At 42.9% G+C, this 19,138-nt stretch overlaps 1 protein-coding gene across 2 annotated transcripts; it reads right to left on the bottom strand.

Moving 5' to 3' along the window:
* Positions 1-6,277: 6,277 nt before the first annotated feature.
* On the bottom strand, positions 6,278-12,906 carry arl6ip6 (ADP-ribosylation factor-like 6 interacting protein 6). Of its 2 annotated transcripts, none has more exons than XM_048979824.1 (4): positions 12,341-12,906; positions 12,112-12,165; positions 11,876-12,008; positions 6,278-7,459 (listed from the first exon to the last, which is right to left on the bottom strand). In XM_048979824.1, exons 1-4 carry the CDS (start codon positions 12,624-12,626, stop codon positions 7,339-7,341), a joined length of 594 nt encoding a protein of 197 aa, XP_048835781.1. In that variant the 5' UTR covers positions 12,627-12,906; the 3' UTR covers positions 6,278-7,338. The 2 variants fall into 2 exon arrangements, with proteins under 2 accessions (XP_048835781.1, XP_048835782.1); XM_048979825.1 differs by having other exon boundaries at positions 6,278-7,432; positions 12,341-12,900.
* Positions 12,907-19,138: the final 6,232 nt, after the last annotated feature.

Here is a 19,138-nt window from a genome sequence, read left to right as displayed (position 1 = left end):
GGATCAGAAGCACACAGCTCCAGGAGATACGTAACATCTTCAGCACAAGCTGCCTCATTAAGGCGAGTCGAAGCACGGGAGACTCTAGTCACCCTACACTGCCAGTTTTCTCCCTCCTCCCCTAGCATTTCTGGCTTTGCACTATTTGCACTATTGTCTGCTGCTATGCGTGTATGCTGTACACATCTAAGCATGATTCATTGTTCCAGATACACACATATCTCCATATCAATATTTATATTTACATATTCATATTTATACATGCTTTTTTTACCCAAGTGCTGTCTTATGCCCTGTTACTTAGTGTTTGTCCAGTGTCTTGTTACCCGATGGTGAATATCTCAGTCTGCAGGAAACAGGGAAATAAGCATGTCGTCATACTCGGTACTTGTATCAACACAAATGACAAAAAACCTTCTGAATCCGGAAGTGTGACACTTATTTCATATGCATTGCATTTTGCACTGTATAAGGACATTTAAAAACAGGTACCTCATATTAAAGGTATTGTGTCTGTATCTTACTATTGATTTTTTTCCTATGGTGGGAGTGATTTGCCTTATATATCCTGTTGTGTTGGAGAATCAGCATGGATTTCTAGCAGCATCCCTGACAGTGATTCCTCAGATGTCCCTGTGATAAATGGCACAATAGTTTAAATGGGAAAAGGGCAGAAGGCATGAAAGAAAATACAGAAAATCTTAGAAATTGTGAAGGTCACTAACTGTATTAAATAGCACATAATATGTTTCCTTATGAGGAAAAACAACGTATCGGAGAAGGATGAACACGACTGAGCAGGAAATCACGGACAATATGATTGGATCTGAGTTAAGGAAGCATCCCATGCAGATCAGACTTTCCTTCGGTACCCAGCCTCTTCAGCCCTGCATTTCCCCGGACCTCTGTGCTGCGGTCGTCTGCTGTCCCGCCGCATCATTGCAGCGCAGCTAGATGTGAACTTGCTTTGAGGGGTTATCTGGCTGGGTTGTAGACTGCATCCCATCCCAGGACACATATTCATATCTGTCTCCCAGCCATGTATTACTCCTCTCCAGCGGATCAATGCAATGGATAATGATGGACAAAAGAAACTGTATGAACTATTTGCTGTTTGTATTTTTTTGATCCCTCTAGATGGCGCTCTTGGTTTACTTTGGTTCATGCTTTTTTTTTTTTTAACAGAGAGCACCATCTAGTGGGGTAATAAAATGTAGCAAATGGTTCATGAAGCTTCATTTGACTATCACTAGCAATGGCGCATATCATGGTACATCAAGACTAGATGTCTAGTTATGTTACAGAGGTCGATAGCCTAAGACATGAATCTGTGAGAAGCACTGATCCAGTGGGAAGAAATGGTTTCTTCCAGAAAGGACGGGCTTATTTGGGGAAATGATTTCTATTTCACATTTGCTTGGCAGAAGTTTTGGTCCAAAGTGAATTGGGAACGGAAGTAATCAACACAATATGGACTTGAACACGAAAATATTTTGGCATTTTGGCAGACGCAAAGGAAACCAGAACCAAGCAGCAGGGCTCCAGACCTTGGGACAGGCATGTCTGGCTTACTGGAGCAGAACCAAAACAGAACACCAGCCTCTGACTGGAAGCAGGTGATCATAATTAGCACTGCAAACCCCAGTCGATCAGCTCTCCTCCAAATTCTAATCGGAGGAAGGGATAGCTAAACTTTCTACCCTCACAGAGGTGCTGTGAAGGGGAGAACTTGTGAAAAACCTCACGAGTCACCTCAAAGGGAAACTGTAAGCCGAGGCTCCATTATCTGAGGGACTGCAGTCTGGTCGCGTACTTAGGAATCACTGGGCTTTCTCAGTACGTAATTTGCCACCTGTTTTCTTCTGGGCTGTGTTCAGATCAGACCGTTGGTCTCCTCGGGGTGGGTCTCGGATTACTCCCTCCAGGTCTCTGAGGAGATGATTCAGAACCGCTCTGGCCATTCCCTGCTCTTTGTCTGGACCTGGAAGATAACGGCACTTGGACCTGACAGAATTCTGTGAGGTCACATTGGCTTCCGACAAGATTCTACCTGGAAGAGAGTAATTAGGCCACATGAGACATAACAACCGAAGCCAAATAAAGCACAAGGGGGCGGAGTCTCTCCGCTAATTCTCACCCAGGGGACTCTTGCTGCCCTTGCGTTAAACGCACGATCGTTGACTCCCAATGACATTCCCCAGGAGGCGAGTGAGTAACGCACTTGCTCTGTATAAACAGTATTACTGATAAATACTTTTTTCTATTAGATTATCATCAAGAAGTGATGGAGGGTAGTGTGGATTTGCTGTAAAGTCAAATCTGCTCTGTGAAGCTGGGATGGACTGGAACGAACAGTCCACACACAGGTCAGACAGCTGTCAGGAAGAATTCACTTTAATGGACCCCACACTGACAGCCTCTGTACTCCAGTTGTGGGGAGAGAGTTAACACAGTTCAGAGATTCCCAATAGAATGAAACCTTCTAAGGGAATCACTGCAGCATTTATTAAAAATTAACCATCAGATCCCGTGGTCCCCCTGGTAATGTAGTCCAGCCAATCAGCATTCCCTGTGGCCCCCTAGTAATTCAGGCCAGCCAATCAGCATTCCCTGTGGTCCCCCTGGTAATTCAGGCCAGCCAATCAACACTCTATATTGTTCCCCTGGTAATGTGGGCCGGCCAGTCTTCTCTTCCACTGTTCCCTTCAGTGATTTGGTCTTGTCAGTCAACATTCAGCTCTGTTCCCTGAGGCAATGTGGAATTAATCACCACAAGCACACATTAATATCTCTTGTCAGGATTGTTTGAAAGGCAAATAATTCATTTTAAAAGGGAGAAAACAATAGCAACATTGCATGTATCCTTTATTTTTAACATAATAATGGGGTGTTTGTGACTACTGTCAATTAAATGGCCCTGATTCTTCTCTTCTGATCTGGTCCTGACTCTTCTGATCTTGAATCTACATTACATTATTTGTTATTACCAACTGTTTAAAATACTGGTTTAATTTGGAAAAAATAAAACAAATTGCCAGTGGTTCGGGCAATACAAACAAGTCACTTTTTACAAGTAAGATTAATTTGGCGAACATAAATTTGTAATTCAGAACTTTCCCCAACATTCAATCGGGAATACAGTCACGGACGTCGTAAATACAGAGGTACTTGCATGCAGATGGAATATACACATTTGATTTCTTTTATTGCGAAAATAACTTTTTTATCTAATAAAAATGCATAACGTCAGCCCAATTTAAATATATTTTTTAAGCCTGCAAAGGAACATCGTGCTAGTTTTACATGTCAAAAGGCATGATATTATAAGCCCACGCAAGTATAAAACTATTACTGCAGGCGACTCGCTTCAGCAGTTGCTAGCGGATTTTAATAACTCGTTCTAATAAAAGTGTCCCCCTCTAGCCGACGGAGAAGGCAATAAAAGCCCTTTTATTCAAAGGCGCTTCGATGAAATTTGTAGTTTAACGGGGACGTTAAAGTGTGCATTGTACCATTACACGTACAGCGCTAGATGGTTTGCCGGCTCCTACAAGGGAAAATGAAATTCTGCTGCGAGAATAAAATGTATTATTCATTTCTTCGTGCTGTATTATTTCTGATATGCACCGTCTTTCTGTCGTGCGTTTCACGTAGACAATTCTGGCAATCTATCCAAACACGTAAGAAAATGCCATTCCATGTTATTCCCAGCCTAACACAGACTGAAAGAGACGAATAAGCTTTATATTGGTAATGCATGCGTCACGTGACTTTCACTTAAAGTTGCATTCTCGAGACCAAATTCAACTAACAAATTAAATTTCAAATGTTGATTATTTGGAGACTTTGAATTAAATACAAATGGCAGGAGCTCCGCATTTTAGGCAATTTTTTTTAGACGTCTGGGGAAAATGAGCAAAACAGTAGCAAAAAGACGTGCAAGTGAGCAGATCCTGGCGGATCTGGCAAAGCAGCCGGAGTTGCGAACCCTGGAGAATCTTTCCGTGTTTCAGTCCAAAGTTGGGAAGGCAGCGCCAAACTCGGCTCCTGCACCATCTGTTCCTGCTCACAACTACAGTACAAATTGACCTGTTTTATCTGCACACCACACACTTAGCGATTCTGCAGCCTAAATGAACAGATGGGTAACTGCGATGCAGCGCAAGAGCTGGAGCATAAATAACTTTTGTTATTTAAAGACTAAATTAAGAAGCGCACATATTCAGTGGCGCTTTAAAATGACAACAATTATATGACTGTAATGTGAAACGCCCAAGTCGCTAATTAATTAACAGCAAGACGATATGTCTTTGATGCGATGTTTTCTCACTGCATCCCAAAATATATCTATATATAATATAATAATATAATCCACATCATTCACCTGTCTTGTAGTTTAATTTCTCCTGAAAGAACAAGTGAACTGTCAACTAGTCAGGTGACATTTTTACTATGTCAATGTACGTATTAATTTATATATCGATGAAATTACGATTAATTGACAAAATAAGAACCATTGATTGGTATAATGCTTCAAAACATACTATTTTATAACGAGACTCTTTTCGCTTCCGTATTTTCCACTGACTGCAATGAATGGTAACACACTGTCAGATATTAAAGGACATTTCAAGAACTGACTCGACGGGAAACAAAGCCGTTGTGAGGTTTGCTTAAGTCGCTTAAAAGGCGTGACTTTTACCTATAACCATCCATTTTCCCTCCTGCTTTGTTGTTACCCAAGGTGCTTTTAAATATGTAGGCCTAATATTTTGAAGGATGCACGACTTAATAAAATAATGAATGATTTGAACGATTCATTGATGCTAACCAAGCCTTAATTAATTCATCGTGCCTTATTTCCCCAGCCCCCTACTCTCCACCCCGACCTAGCAACAGTATTGGTTGTGATGATATAATATCCGTGTAGATTGTTTCCCGAGGCGCGCCACTGACTCGCATAAGGGCCTGACGGCTCTGTAAGCAGGTGGCGGGATGCAGTAAGCGCAAAGTGCGGGGAGGGATTGGGATTTACCGCTGGATCATTGGTATTGTGAGCATAATTACACATCTATTATGCTAAACAGGAATATTCTGCAATACAATTCATCTTTCAAGGGTGAGTTCAAGGGTGTCTGAATGAGAAAAAAAACATTAATAGAGAAAGTGGAAGTTGGGCAGAAATATGAGAGTCGTTCACTTATAGATCGAAATGGATTGATCATATAAGGGAACAGTGATACGCCATGGAAAATTCAAATCCAGTGGCCAGTGGTGATGTAATTTGATAGTGTTCCGAGTTGTGCATCTTTGCCGCAAAAGTGACACGATCACCCCTGATTTAACGTACCATTAAGGCGAGTCCTTGGCAGTTTGTAGGCAAGGACCTCAAGAAATTAATGCATTGACGAACAACCACTTGGTGATTGTAATAATCAGAGCAGTGAACTAACTGACTTTTAGGCATCCGGAGGTACGGCTAAAGCACGGCTCTGCTTATTGGGATTATCGCTCACCACAGGAAGTGCGTATAAATCAGGCAATGAGAATTCATCAGAAGTTTAACAACTGCGCAGGCCAAAGCTGTATTATTATGAATTATTCAGGTTTATGAATCATGTAGGCTCGCAAATGGATAATTTAAATAGAGATAAAAACACGCTATGAATATTACATTTTACATTTTTATTATATGCGATACTTAATATTAAACTATATTAACCTCAGTTAAATGGGAGAAGCTATTTAAAAAACTATAAAATAGACAGAAAAATGTAGCATCTCTTCAGCGACAGTAAGGCAGAAGGCAGGGATAAGAGATTGTGGGTTTGTTGCTGCTGAATGTGGTAGAGCCAGTGTCTCAGAAACCGAGGTACTGAGTCTCCAGTGTAGAGAACAGTATGATAAACAAAATCACCCATTCAATGGCAGAAAACACCTTGTTAATGAGGGATCAGAGGACGATGGCCAGACTCATTAAGACTAACAGAAAGGCCACACGTGCAAAAACAACAGCTCAGTACAACAGCGGCGTGCAGTGACTCCCTAAACCAGTGTACCCATCCTGGTCCTGAGGGAGTCAGGAGGGAGCAAAAATGTGCACTGACCATACTGTAGGTACACTGTCCTAAACTCATCCACTCCTGTTATGGAGGTAAAGGCGAGTCCTACCTGGTACAAACCAGGGGTACCCCCCCCCATTGAATTGGCCACTGAGTGTAAAAAAAAAAAAAAGTATAGTATTTAACTTTTTATACAGTTCTGACAGGATATGACAGATTGTTAACAAAATGTTTATTTTGTGCTTAACAAACACACAAAAATACAAGATTGTTTTAAACACGATTTCAGAAACAGGTTTACAGAAGTGATACATTTGTTATGAAGAATCAGTGTCCTGACAAATCCGTACACCTTTTATACTCAACTACGTCTAATTAGTGATTCATTTGTACAATGATCTTAGTAGTCAGTGATAATTAGCAAGCATCTGTCAGCTGCACTGTAACAGGATTACAGCTATAAAAGTGTTTAAAAAATAAACTATAAAACAACACACAGCCATGTATTATGCAGCAAACAATTTCAGTGATTTCTTTTAATGGAAGGACATCAGCTAAGTGTTAAAAGGTTTAAAAAGAAAGATCTCAGCAATCTAACAGGAGTATTTTGATTTATAGTGTGCTATATATACCAGTAGTGATATTAAAATACAGAACAGTAACAAAGCCAGAAGAGGTATCGAACACATACAAAGAATGTAGGTAATTTTCCAAAGATCAAGTTAAACATTTTTATGACCGGTGCCCTTCAGAAGCACCAGAGAGTGATACGAGTGAATGACCCGTGAACCAAGCAGACAGAGTATTTATCTGTGGGACAACTTTCAGCAGTATAAAGAAATACACATTCATAAACCAACATATGAAATTACAAAAATAATATTTACCCTTCACTTTAAAAACTTTGTAAACGAACAAGCCCAGTAGTAATAACTGAAATGCCAATCGTATTAAGACGGCACTGTGTTACTAAACACATCCTCCCCAATTTTATTGCAAAACCATCAGTTCGAGGGCACGTTCACTTTGAGCGTTCAAGCCATTTTACAAGATAAAATCCAAAAACATAAATAAAAGACAATAAAAAATACCATTCTAGTGATTCCTTCTAATACTTAGAGCTTGTAGGAAGATCCCTTACCTGTAGTAAACACCATACATAAGAGGTTATAATCATCATATAAAATATTGACAGAATTGCAGAATAGCCCACCACCAATGGCGTCTCGTATTTCCACACGGTTGTAGTTCCTTCCTCGCCGGTGAGGGGGCGCTCTCACGCCAGGCACCAGAAGACGGTAAGGGCAGCCGCGATGCCATTCAGTATGGCCATGCTGTAGCCCATGTGGAAGGAATGTCCCGTCATCTTCCTGTAGACAAAAAGGAGAGGCTGAGCGCTGTGGAAAATAATGGTGCTCTAATTAGCTTCTGCTTCAAAGTAGCATCTAAATGGAAACCTAATGGACGCCAGAGACACCAATTTGTCACTAAAACAAATATCCAGGCTACTTATTTCCCCCAGCATGATGTTGCTTTGACCCTCAGACACACACCTTATATAAGATGGCAGGTCACTGCTTCAGCTCTGTGCCATTAGGGACAGAGAAAACGCTTCAATACTGAGAAATGTTTTCATGTGGCTCCATCATACATAATTACCTGCAGTGAATTTAATGTCTGTTGTACAAACAAAACCAGGTACCCGCCGCCCCACAAACAAGCTAAAAGCGAAGCGTAATCACTATTTCTGTTTTCAATAATTCATTTTTATAAATTTGCAATTTGTTGTTAATCTGTAATCCAGTCAGATCCTGGAAAATCTATTAATATGAATTGTGACTGTCAGCACAAGTAAAGGACTGGCAATCTGGGACTCGGTTATGAACAGGACTGTAAATGACAAAACGTCACCGTCGTACTAATAACTGGAGGCCTCGTGGACTTCAGATTATATTATATTATATTATATATTATATAGCCATGAATGTCATGTTTGCATTGGGCACATGGTTCTATACCACATATATATCAGAACAGCTGGTAACGTAATAGTGCATGTAGTAACAATCACCCCTTTTCAGGGAGAATAGTCTTTAAAGCACAACAAAAGCTCCTCATTCATGGAGGAAGCCACACTATTAATAACTAGGCCTGAAAAAAATCATATCAGAAGTACATACAGCCATCTCATGCATAATTATTGGATACTAACCAACAGAAAATATATTACAACAATTATCCTATCACCACAAAAGAATATACCAAAATACAGGGCAACGTAAAGCTTGTCTGTCACCACCATGTTTTAAAGGTGCTGGACAGGAAACAGAGACAGTATTAGCACCTCCTGGCTGCTGCTTCATGTGCAGTAAAGCACAGCGCCTGACAGGACACTGGCTCCTTCATGTAGCCAAGCGACACGGCCCTGGAGACAGCAAGCATGGCGGGGGCAGAGTAAGGATGACGGAGCTACCCATCCGGCACAATCGCCGTAGCCAGCCCTGGACACCATCATCTGAACCTGTCCGGGTCGATGCTACACGATCCGGTTCTGTAATCCCATTTCCCGATATTCATTTCAAGGCATGGGACTGGAAAACACTGGTCATTAAAAATTGGTGGCCAGCACTGCCACCTACAGATCCTGGGTTCCGGGATTGAGTCTGACACCAGATCTGTGTACATCTGTGCGGAACTTTCTCTCACATTCCTCAGAGATGCAGCTCATTTGAACTTCTGACTGTAAACTGGACTTATTCTCTGTGCAACACGCAGCACCAGTGGGTGAATGGAACCGAGTTTTAACTTTGCATAAATCCACTGTGACCCAAAACTTCATTCTGATTGGTTATTGCTCCTATTTAACATCTGGTTCTGAACCAATATGGACAGCAGGGCAGAAGGAATCATGTTCAGATGACAACAGAGGAGTCGCTTTTGTGCCTTCGAGGGAGGTGTTCTGCTAAGGCCTCAAAAAGCCCCCCAGCACAAACCTGCATCTGATGCTGTGGTTCCCACATACTTTGGGGAAACATGAAGATATCATGATGTAACACTTTTGCAAAGGAGACCAAAGATGCCCCGAGGCATGTGTCTCTCCCACAGCTACCCTGTGTGACTCATGCAGCCACGTTCTGTCCAGCTCTCCACCTTACAGTTTTCTCATAAACCTTCTGACAGCAGCTTGTCCCTTTTACAAGCCCCTCAGCTGCTGTGCTGGGTTTTAATCTGCATTTGCTTTTAAGTATCTGAAAAATACATTTAAAATTCTAATCAATTTATTGTAATATTTTTAAATTCCTTTGTTGTGGTTTGGGTTGGTGTAGAATAATAATATCTAAAAGGTTCATTATTTTTTGGTGCAACTAACCAATTTAAATGATTTAATATTGACACCATTGTGTAACCAGCCAGAAGCTGCGGTCTCCCACATTGGTGTCTCCCACATGGGGGTCTCCCACAAGGGGGTCTCCCACATGGTTCCCCTCAAAGATTGCACACCTCATTGGGAGTGTAGCCAGTGCTGGAATGCTGCTGTGAAAGGTGCTGAGAGAGCTTGTCTATAATGGTGTCAATGATTAATCCACTATGCAGATCTATCTCTTGACAAGCAAATCAGCAGCATGCACCGTGCTCCAAGAGCATGCTGTAAGATGCATTCAGTTTGTCGTATGTTTCCAGACTCACACATAAATGGCTAGCCATCCTAAAGAGAGAGCCAGGTCATCTGACTGGGTGCCACTTTACAATATGACTAACCATATAAAGAGTTTATGAATGGTTTATAATCTAGTTATTAATTAGGTTGTAACACTTTGTAAATTATTAGCAGACAATATTAAGTAATAACACAGATTTCTTTTTATTAATGAGTTACTACCATTTATAAGTGGCAAAAAAGCAGCCTCATTGTAAAGTGGGACCAAGACACCCAATGCTGTAGCATTCAAAGCTCATGCACTGCATATATCTTAGTATATAATGCATCACATGGAGTTAATGCACACATATGGAATGTATCTTCATCAGTATTACTATTACTGCTAATATTTCACGGTACATACTCAAAACACATGGGAACACATTACTGAGGCAAACCGTCTATGGGATTCATACTGTGCAAGTGATGAAAAAATATGCTATTATTACATATAAATTATTGAGGCAAATAAATGGGACATTTTCCCTTTTCAAATCTGACTAACGAAATATTAACAGAAAAAGCGACATGGAAAAAGGAAGCATAAAATGGACAAATGATTGTCGTGATGTGTGGAGACACTGCTCAGCCTGTTTGGACAACCTGGAGAACAGACAGAGATGGGTCACTGGTTCCAGCTGTTCGTAGGGGGGAAACTGCGGCCATTTATAGCCCCAAAGCACAGCCACACTGCAGGACACGCGAGATGAACACGACCCGGATTCCTGGTGCTGTAGGCATTTGTGCCCCTGACTTCATTTATTCATTCCTGTTTTTACATGAAAAGTGTCTGAGGATCCATGTTTTTGCTCCCTCTGAGCTCCCTGCCAGACAGTTCACATTTCTGCTCCCTTCCAGTTCCCGGACTGCAAAAACTTGTCCCTGAGGACCAGATTGGGAATCACTGCCTTAGAGATGATGGATTTCTGTCCATCCAGTCAAAGGGAACATTCGGCCATGAGGTTTTGCTTTGCGTTCCAGTCAACGACACTGCTGTGTCCCGACAGGCCACTTGAAAAACGCTCCCGCCCACAGCCAAAGACACAGCAGTCGGGGGTACAAGGGGGGAGCGTGTCACCGAGGAATTCTCACGCCAGTCTGATGGATAATGTAGCCAATCAGCGACACTGCAGATCACGCTGTCCTACTCACCCTGTTCAGACTAAACAACCCTGCTTCAGCCAGACAGCAGCCACCCCTGCTCCCCAAATCCCACACACAAATCAGAATGCACCGGCCCGGTACAGAGAAACACATGCTTAATGAGCCACGCTTGCCAATGAAAAAGTGGCTTGTCACAATCCAAAGGATACGCCAGGGTACCACTGGGTCAAATACAAACCAGTGAAAGGACTACAGTACACAGAAAAACCAGCACAATTATAAGACGTCCATCGTGAGGAATGCGCTCTGGCAATATCCGTAATCTAGTCTCTTTACAAAAATATTCTGCAGTCTACATATACTCATCTCAAGCACTCTCATTTGCCTGAAGACGCCGAAGCAAAACTGACCTGGGAAAGACAATTACGGATGGAACACAAGGTGTTACCCACCAACACCGGCTGCAATACTGGTTACCGATTGCATCTTACTGGGTGATTTAAAGATGGGCAAACAAATGCTTTACCTTTACCTGAAGATAATGACTAATATCTATCAGGCCATAGGCTGAACAGATCAGCCTAAGGAACAAAACAACAGTAATGTGGATTTTAACAACAGACACCAATATTAACATCTCTCAATTTAAAACTTTCCTTTTATTTGAATATTTTTTATTTTAATATTTGTGATTTTTTTGTATTATTTTTTGCGTTTTTTAATTAAATTGATGGAAGTCATCTGTACTCGTTGAGTTTGCTTAAACGATTATTTAAGGTAATGGAGTACAAGCTAAGTAGGCAATAAATTAGACTGCGGTGACGACTCCCAGCCACCGCTCTCTCAGGCCGCTTCCATGAGCGCTAAACGTAATAGATTTTCGTCGCGTGCTGTACAAGTCTTGCACAAATATAACACGTTTGATGCGCTGGTCCGTTTGATTGAACTTAACACAGGGGCGAGAGGAAGTAGTAAAAATTAGTGTTGGGTAAACAGAGAGAGGGCCCACCTCAGCCTGGCAGGGGACAGCGGCGTCGGGGGAAACATGCCCGGCTCAAAGGAGTCAAAGTAGGTCAGGGTCCAGGAGAAGCTGCAGCAGGAGACGCCGGCGATGGCGGACAGGACCAGCAAGCTCCAGAACCCTGAGGAGCACATGCCACGCATGTAAAACTCACACTGAGCATTAAGAGTATCGATAATTCTGTAATATGGTAATAAATAAGAACTGTACGGTTTTCTGTTTACCTAAAAGTTTGATTTCTGAGCCATCGTCAGCTGTCATTTTCTCAGTACGCAAATCTACAAAAATATATATTTGCATACATCAACAGTACGTTTTTTTAAGTCTGATGAAATGTTGGTTTTAAAATTCGACGCTTTTTAAAGAAAACGTTTATCCTACATATATTACAACGGTAATATACAGAGTGTAACAAACACGATTTAGATGCGCTACATTGGACTTATAAATTACCTTTTAAAATAACGTAGAACAATGACAAGAAAAAGGCGATGACAAAGAATATGAGAATGGAGCAGAGGATTGACAGTATCCTGGCCGGCCAGTGGCTCCCAGTGCCGCTGTGGACCCTGAGCGCCGCGATCCTGAGAGACTTCAGGCGGCTCTGGGGACCAGACACCGCAACGCCACTCGCATCGTCGCCCTTATCTGACCCGTTTCCCTGCTGCTGCTCGAGAGCCTCCAAGTCCTGATCAAGCCGCCGAGCTAACGTTTTATCGGAGCCACGGACGCGCGGCATATTCAGTAGGCGGACACTGCTCTCCCCAGCCACTAAATAGCTTCTCCCTTATTCCTCTATTGCTAACTACGAAACACAAGTGTTTCACCAAAACTGATATTTTAACTATTTTATAGTTATCGTATCATTGATATGTAAAAATGATTCGCAGTATTCATTTATAACGTATTTTTACTCGAAGAAACTCCACACATTCCAAACCACAAATACGGACTATTATTTTCAAAACATCGCGGCTCTCATTTCCGTATCCAACGCCCTTACTTCCACGCCCACACAGCACAGCCAATCACAAAAAAGTTCTGCGAGCACATGCGAAATTAATCGCTTGTTTATTGGTTAAATATAACGCCAATAAAACTAGAACGGTACTTATTAAAAAAATAATAAAGTTTGGTTGCATCGTACAATAGTCTAGCCTTGAGCTGCGGACATGCTGTTTCTTTTTGCCTTTGCACTCTTCACTTTGAACTGGAGTGACTAATAGCCGATTGGTTTAAAACTTAGTGGGGGTGGGACGGGGGCTGAACCCGATTCACTCAACGTGGTGTGTGAAGTTTGTATATGCTTGATAAATACATGTATACATTGTGTTTTTATTGTAATAGAAATTGCGGTAATGTTGGTAGGTAACGAAACATTACCTTTCAAATGACAGTGAATGACGACTTTCGATGAATGTGTCTGGATTAATGTATGACAATAGTTAGCTAATTTGCTAGTGTCACATTAGCTGGTCACAGGGTAAATGAGGCTATTGCAGATTTTCTTCTATGTTTTGTTATCCTGTCATGCACAGCTGCTGGGAGTGACCAGGGTTACATTTCACTGCATTTTGTTTGTGTACAACTGTGTATGTGACGAATAAACATCTTGATTCTTGTCTGTCAGACCACAGATTCTCATTCACATCACAATTGATATCTTCCCTTGCAATGCAGTGTAGGAAGAATCTTTTGGAATGTCGTACCCAGCCTCTGTAGGCACATGTTATGGTGTCCTCACACACAGTATCCATGCAGGGCCACCTGAGTTTGTGGCCGGCGATCGTGAGCCTTCCACCTCCATGTTGAGCAGAGCTCCTCAGTTGGCTTAAGGAATGGAGACTAGGGGGTCCTTGCTTTTTATTGTCTGAAATTGTTACACTGTGTTGTTTTCTGTCAATGCATGCTTGCCAACTGACGATTCATGATATACACCTCTGCACTATTTTAGAGAATTGGTTGGTCACCGGTTGATCTAACACATCACACAATTCTCTCCATTGGTGAAAGTCAAGATTTAGCTGAGTGCAATTCATCAATTCAAGACACGTTTACAAAAAAACCCAATACAAATGTATAGAAAATATGCTTGACAGATTATGAGCTGGGGAGGCATGGTGGTGCAGTGGCTAGCACTGTTACCTCTTACCTCTGGGACCCGGGTTTGAGTCTCCGCCTGGGTCACATGTGTGTGGAGTTTGCATGTTCTCCCCATGTAGTTGTGGGGTTCCCTCCGGGTACTCTGGTTTCTATCCACTGTCAAAAAACATACTAAAACTAATTGGAGTTACTAAATTGCCCATAGGTGTGAGTGTGTGAGTGGATGGTGTGTGAGTGTGCCCTGCGATGGGCTGCCCCCCCCATCCTGGGTTGTTCCCTGCCTCGTGCCCATTGCTTCCGGGATAGGCTCCGGACCCCCCGCGACCCAGTAGGATAAGCGGTTTGGAAAATGGATGGATGGATGGATGGACATAATTTATAATCTAGGAATCAGCAGATGATTGTGTATAATCATTTGCGTGAATGTGCCAAAGAATTTGCAATTTGCAAATGAGACATTCTGACGAGCTTTTATGATGTGTACTCAGTGATGTGGAAGTTGGACAAGAAGTTATGCGAATTTCAATTCTGGTCAGAGAAATGTGCCCAGGTGACTGTGAAAATCTGTAAGAAATGTATTTGGTTCTTTGTGTTCTAGTTGTACTAAAGGCTTTTGATGTTGAGTATGAGTTTAAGAGGAGCAGGTTATTCACAGGCAGCTCAATAAGACTGCGAGGCGCCAGGGCTTGTTTCTGTAATCAGTGTCCCTAAACTGTCGATAGTGTATGACTATGTGCATGTGCCCAGCGATGGACTGGCATCCTCCATAGGATGTACACCACCCCCATGCCCTGTGCTGCCTGGGATAGACTCATTCACTGGCCAGATAAGCAGGTAGATCATGTATGCAGGAATGCATATATAGTGTGGTGTGTAGGGCTGCATGGATAAAAGAGGGACGACTATCAGCATGTAATTTCTCTCTATCAATATAGCAAATGCTTGATAAGAGTTTGATATGATTTAAGACTGAACATGTTGGCCGCCACACGTTTTATGTCACAATGAATTGATGTTACTTTCTCTGCGATTGCATGTCAGGACCAGGAATGGGGCACAAGTGCAGGCAGCTGTACATACACAGATTTATTGAACAAATAAGACAATGGAACAGACAGCACAGTCAAAACAACAACAAATTTTTACCATCACAAGTTATTAATGTCTGTTGATGATAATTTCCTTGGATTTTAAAGGGCACTATTTCAGACGAAAAGGCACAATGGCCTTTAGTACAGGTTATGGTGACTGTGCAACACACCCAAGACTGTGCTGAGAACTGTGGGATTTCTATGCTGAGGTGGACATTTCAGGTCCAGAAAGTAAAAATCTAGACCAAGGTTTTGTTTCAGCCTACAAAAAGTTGAGTACTCTGTGACTGTGACTAAGCTCAATTGGTTGGTTGAAACAAAATCTCAGTCTGGGTTTTTACTTTCTGGACCTGAACTAACCACTTCTGCTTGTATGCTAGTGGTAGGTGAGGCCTCCTGGAATGCCACTTCAGTCCCCAACGATGGGGACGGCATTGATGCGGATGAAAAGCTGAGACATGGCCCTCATGTCCCCAGGAATGCTACCTTCCACGATGCCCCCAGCCTGTAGATTCATGATATGAGTGAGAAGATCAGAGTCATCGGTTACATACCCCAGAGTTGGTGGGCCTCCCAGAGTTGGTGGGCCTCGTGTGCACACACACATTCGTCCACGTGCCAGCTGTCTTTTCAGCATCCAACCTCAGCTGATTTTGCCAGTAGGCTTGGTGGAATCAAGGAAAGAAAAGCCCAGTTATTCAGACCCGTGATCTGTAACTTTGATATTAAGGCTGGTCATCATAAGCAATAATGCAAAATGTATTTAATGCTTTAAAGCATGAATTATGTGATATATCACAGATCATCAACATGTTTTTATTTTATATTAATCACCCATGTCTGCTACACACCCCTGATATAATTTTCTATATTATTTTTTGGATTTATTAATCAGTTTTGAGGGGCAGAGGGTGGGGGTGGGGGGTGGGGGGGATTAAATTGAACATTCTGTTCAGATTTGCAGTGGATCTTATGATCCAGACTTGCATAGCACAATTTCTGACTTGAAGTCGTCTGTGGGAATTTTCTCTCACCTTCCCTCCATGTACCTGGCTGTTTATTTACACCCTGGGTATTGCCTTGGGGCTGTGGGGGTGGGGGTAGGGGCTGGGGGTGGTGGTGAAGGTGTCAGTAAGGAGGTAGGATGAATATTTCCCAGCGTGCATTGCTCAGGCTCCCGAAATGACGACGCGGACAATACCCGAGGTGCTGTGATGCCATGCGGCCCAAGGGCCCCGTAACTTGTGGCGCCCGCCATCTGTGCAGAGCCACGGAGCGTGCCAGTCCGTAAAGGAGACCTGTCATTTTCCAGATTGAGACAAAGGGCATTATGGGAAGGAAAGAGATCTGCCACCCCCTGTCCTGTATTGTGTTTCCACATTCCGCACCCAGCTGACGATACAGACTTTTGTATTTGCCTTCTAATCTTGGGCAGATATTTCAATTAAATGAAGTAATTTAGACTAATTCCCCCCGGGAAGCGGCTCTCCTTTCTGTCTGAATGCATTCCGGCTCGTTTTGATGCTGTTACTTTTTTGTACTGGCACTGGCTGAACCCTGCACTGCCCCCTGTTGGTCCCTCATGGTCGAATCAGTGTTTGACCTGTGTTCAGGAAAGGGAGGGTGAACGAAACTCTCTAATTTCCTTTGGATCAATATTGCTGTGTTCACCAGCGCTAATTAAATTGGAGCAGCATAATTAATGTGCTTTTTTTTGAGCCCAGCAGTGACCCCCTGCATAAATCATTTATTGCCTCTGAGCTGATTAGATTAGGCACTGTAACTGCATGGTCTGAGTGCTCTTCCTCGCCCTGACCTCTGCCCTTACCAGCAGCGAGGCACCCTGAGTGGAGGCCGACTCCTCCCACACCACGCTTTGACTGTTTCTCCTGACATTCACTCCTATACGTGGGTCTGACAGTTTGACTCGGTGATGGAGTATGAGAAGGACACAGAAGACTCAGTCGTCACTTTCATAATGTCACTCGTCAATATGCATTGTGTTGGATTTCAGTTAGTAAAACAACCGATGCCCATGTACTTAATATGCATCTTATACTTTACTCTTTTTTTAATTCATACAGTTGCTGTGTCTCTCAATAGCAGTAGTGGTGATGTTGGATGTCTTCTGATTGGCTGAACTTTGGAGCCCCACTGCCAATGATCAGCTGATCCAGCTAAACAACCTACTGCTTTTAATCATGGGAGCTGTCCGGAGACAGACAATTCATCAGAAATATCTGTATCTCTCATTTATGCACAGGACCTGCAGGAATTAATAGTTGTACTTTAGCTGTCTTTATTTTGATGGAGAAATGAGCAGAAATAACATGTTATTCTTAAGACGGTGAGTGCTGGACTTGGTTTCAACACTGAAACCAACCACAATCTCACAATCCTTCCACATGTCCTTCCACATTAGGGACATAGGTCTGGACCCAAGAACTAGGTGCCTCACCCTGGGGTGTTTTGTATGTATTTTTAGACACGAACGCTTTAATTGTTTTAAATTGAGTGGCAATTAGTCAATCCTTCAGGCGTGGGTCTTTCAGGATCAATGCTTCAGCATCGCTGTGTGTTGGGTAGAGGGTACCTGCATTTATACGTGATCCCTTCGCAGGTCCTGGTCGTATTAGTTATCCTTATTGTATATAATTATCCTCAGATGAAAGCTCACTATTTATGAGAGAATTAATAGGCCTTTCTCTGCCATGATGAAAGCAGAGGGGCGTGGGTAAGTGGCGGTGATTATTTTATGTCTTCCTTGCTTGTTATGGTGTCTTGTTCACCTGTCGCCATCGAACATCTCTGTGTATATTGGCTTTATTAACAAAAAAAAGTAGCTGTGTTTCTGATCTGTCTTCTGTCACCCTTCGTTAGTTTGGCAGGGATGTAGACGTTGATCTGTTTAGGTGCAGGATGCTATCAAGACATCAGACACAGCCGGTACAGCTGCCACGGCAACCACTGCAGTCGCCACATCAGGGGCCCCCAGGCTGTTACCATGACAATGGAGCCTGAGGCTGCAGCCCCGCCCATGAGACACATGAGCGGGAGGACACAGTCAAGTATCCCAGACCTTCATCCTCAACCCTCCTCTTCTTTAGAGCCCGAGATGCCCCCCCCCCCCCCGAACCTACTGACACACTGTTACCTGTTACCTCCTATAATGTTCTGAATGAAATTGTTGTGAATGCGAGCTAAAAATATGTATTATCTTCACTGCTCTGTCTGTCGCTTTCTGCGATGATGCGCTCAAGCAGGGAGAGTTACTGGAGCTTGTGAAGGAGCTGCCTGCAAGTGGAATGGGGACGATGAGGTTCAGCTTTCAAGGAGCAGAGAAGGAGAAGGTAGGACCACTGAAGATAGGACAGGGGGATCTGTGCATCACTTCCAGCTGCAAGAAGAAAGTTCTTTATTTTGACGGCTTGAAGCACAGGACAGCTCTTTGTCAGTGTAACTATGGGTGAGGGAGGGCAGGTCCCACACGGTTCTGCTGCCGGATCCGCTTCTGATTCAAGCTCATGAGGAATCCTCTCCTGAAGGCGGGATGACCAGCTGTGAGGTCGACACAACCTTCTGTCTGTTATCAGAGCTGCATCTCTGCAGCTACTTAACAGCTCTGTTTTTAGATCATCTGTCTGTTTCATTTGCTTAGCAAAGGTCCCACAGAGATGCTTTCCACAGCAGTCTTAATTTCCGTGTCTTTATCATTACCCTCCGCTGATGGAAGCTGGGCTTCGATCAGGACAGTCATGTGACGAATATATGTGTTTGTTCCCTAGTCAGTGTGACTCTGCGATGGAGAATGCACCCGGACTCTTCATCATCTCTTCATCTGGACATCATCTCCAGAGATGGCTGCAGGGTGCTCCTCTGAACAGCTGCTCGTTCTCCTTCCTGGGGGTGGTCTGCACCGTAGGCTTGGGTACTATTACTGTAATATGGTATACCACTTTAGGGACATAGAAATATACGAAAAATAAAATATTTATATTGGGTATATATTTTGAAATCTTGGCAACAAATTTAGCTGAATGGGAGGTGCAAGGGGGAT

The sequence above is a fragment of the Brienomyrus brachyistius genome, chromosome 16, assembly GCF_023856365.1.
Source record: "Brienomyrus brachyistius isolate T26 chromosome 16, BBRACH_0.4, whole genome shotgun sequence".
Classification (NCBI taxonomy): Eukaryota; Metazoa; Chordata; class Actinopteri; order Osteoglossiformes; family Mormyridae; genus Brienomyrus; species Brienomyrus brachyistius.
The sequence above is the reverse complement of the archived record's forward strand: the minus strand, read 5'-3'. Positions and strand labels throughout refer to the sequence as shown.

Bases quoted from the DNA above. Each gene is read 5' to 3' on its own strand.
- arl6ip6 (XM_048979824.1), bottom strand. From the start codon at position 12,626: ATGCCGCGCGTCCGTGGCTCCGATAAAACGTTAGCTCGGCGGCTTGAT. The intron at 12,166-12,340 runs GTAATTTATAAG...ATATTTTTGTAG, and splicing joins GTTCTACGTTATTTTAAAAG to ATTTGCGTACTGAGAAAATG. The intron at 12,009-12,111 runs GTAAACAGAAAA...TGTGCTCCTCAG, and splicing joins CTCAGAAATCAAACTTTTAG to GGTTCTGGAGCTTGCTGGTC.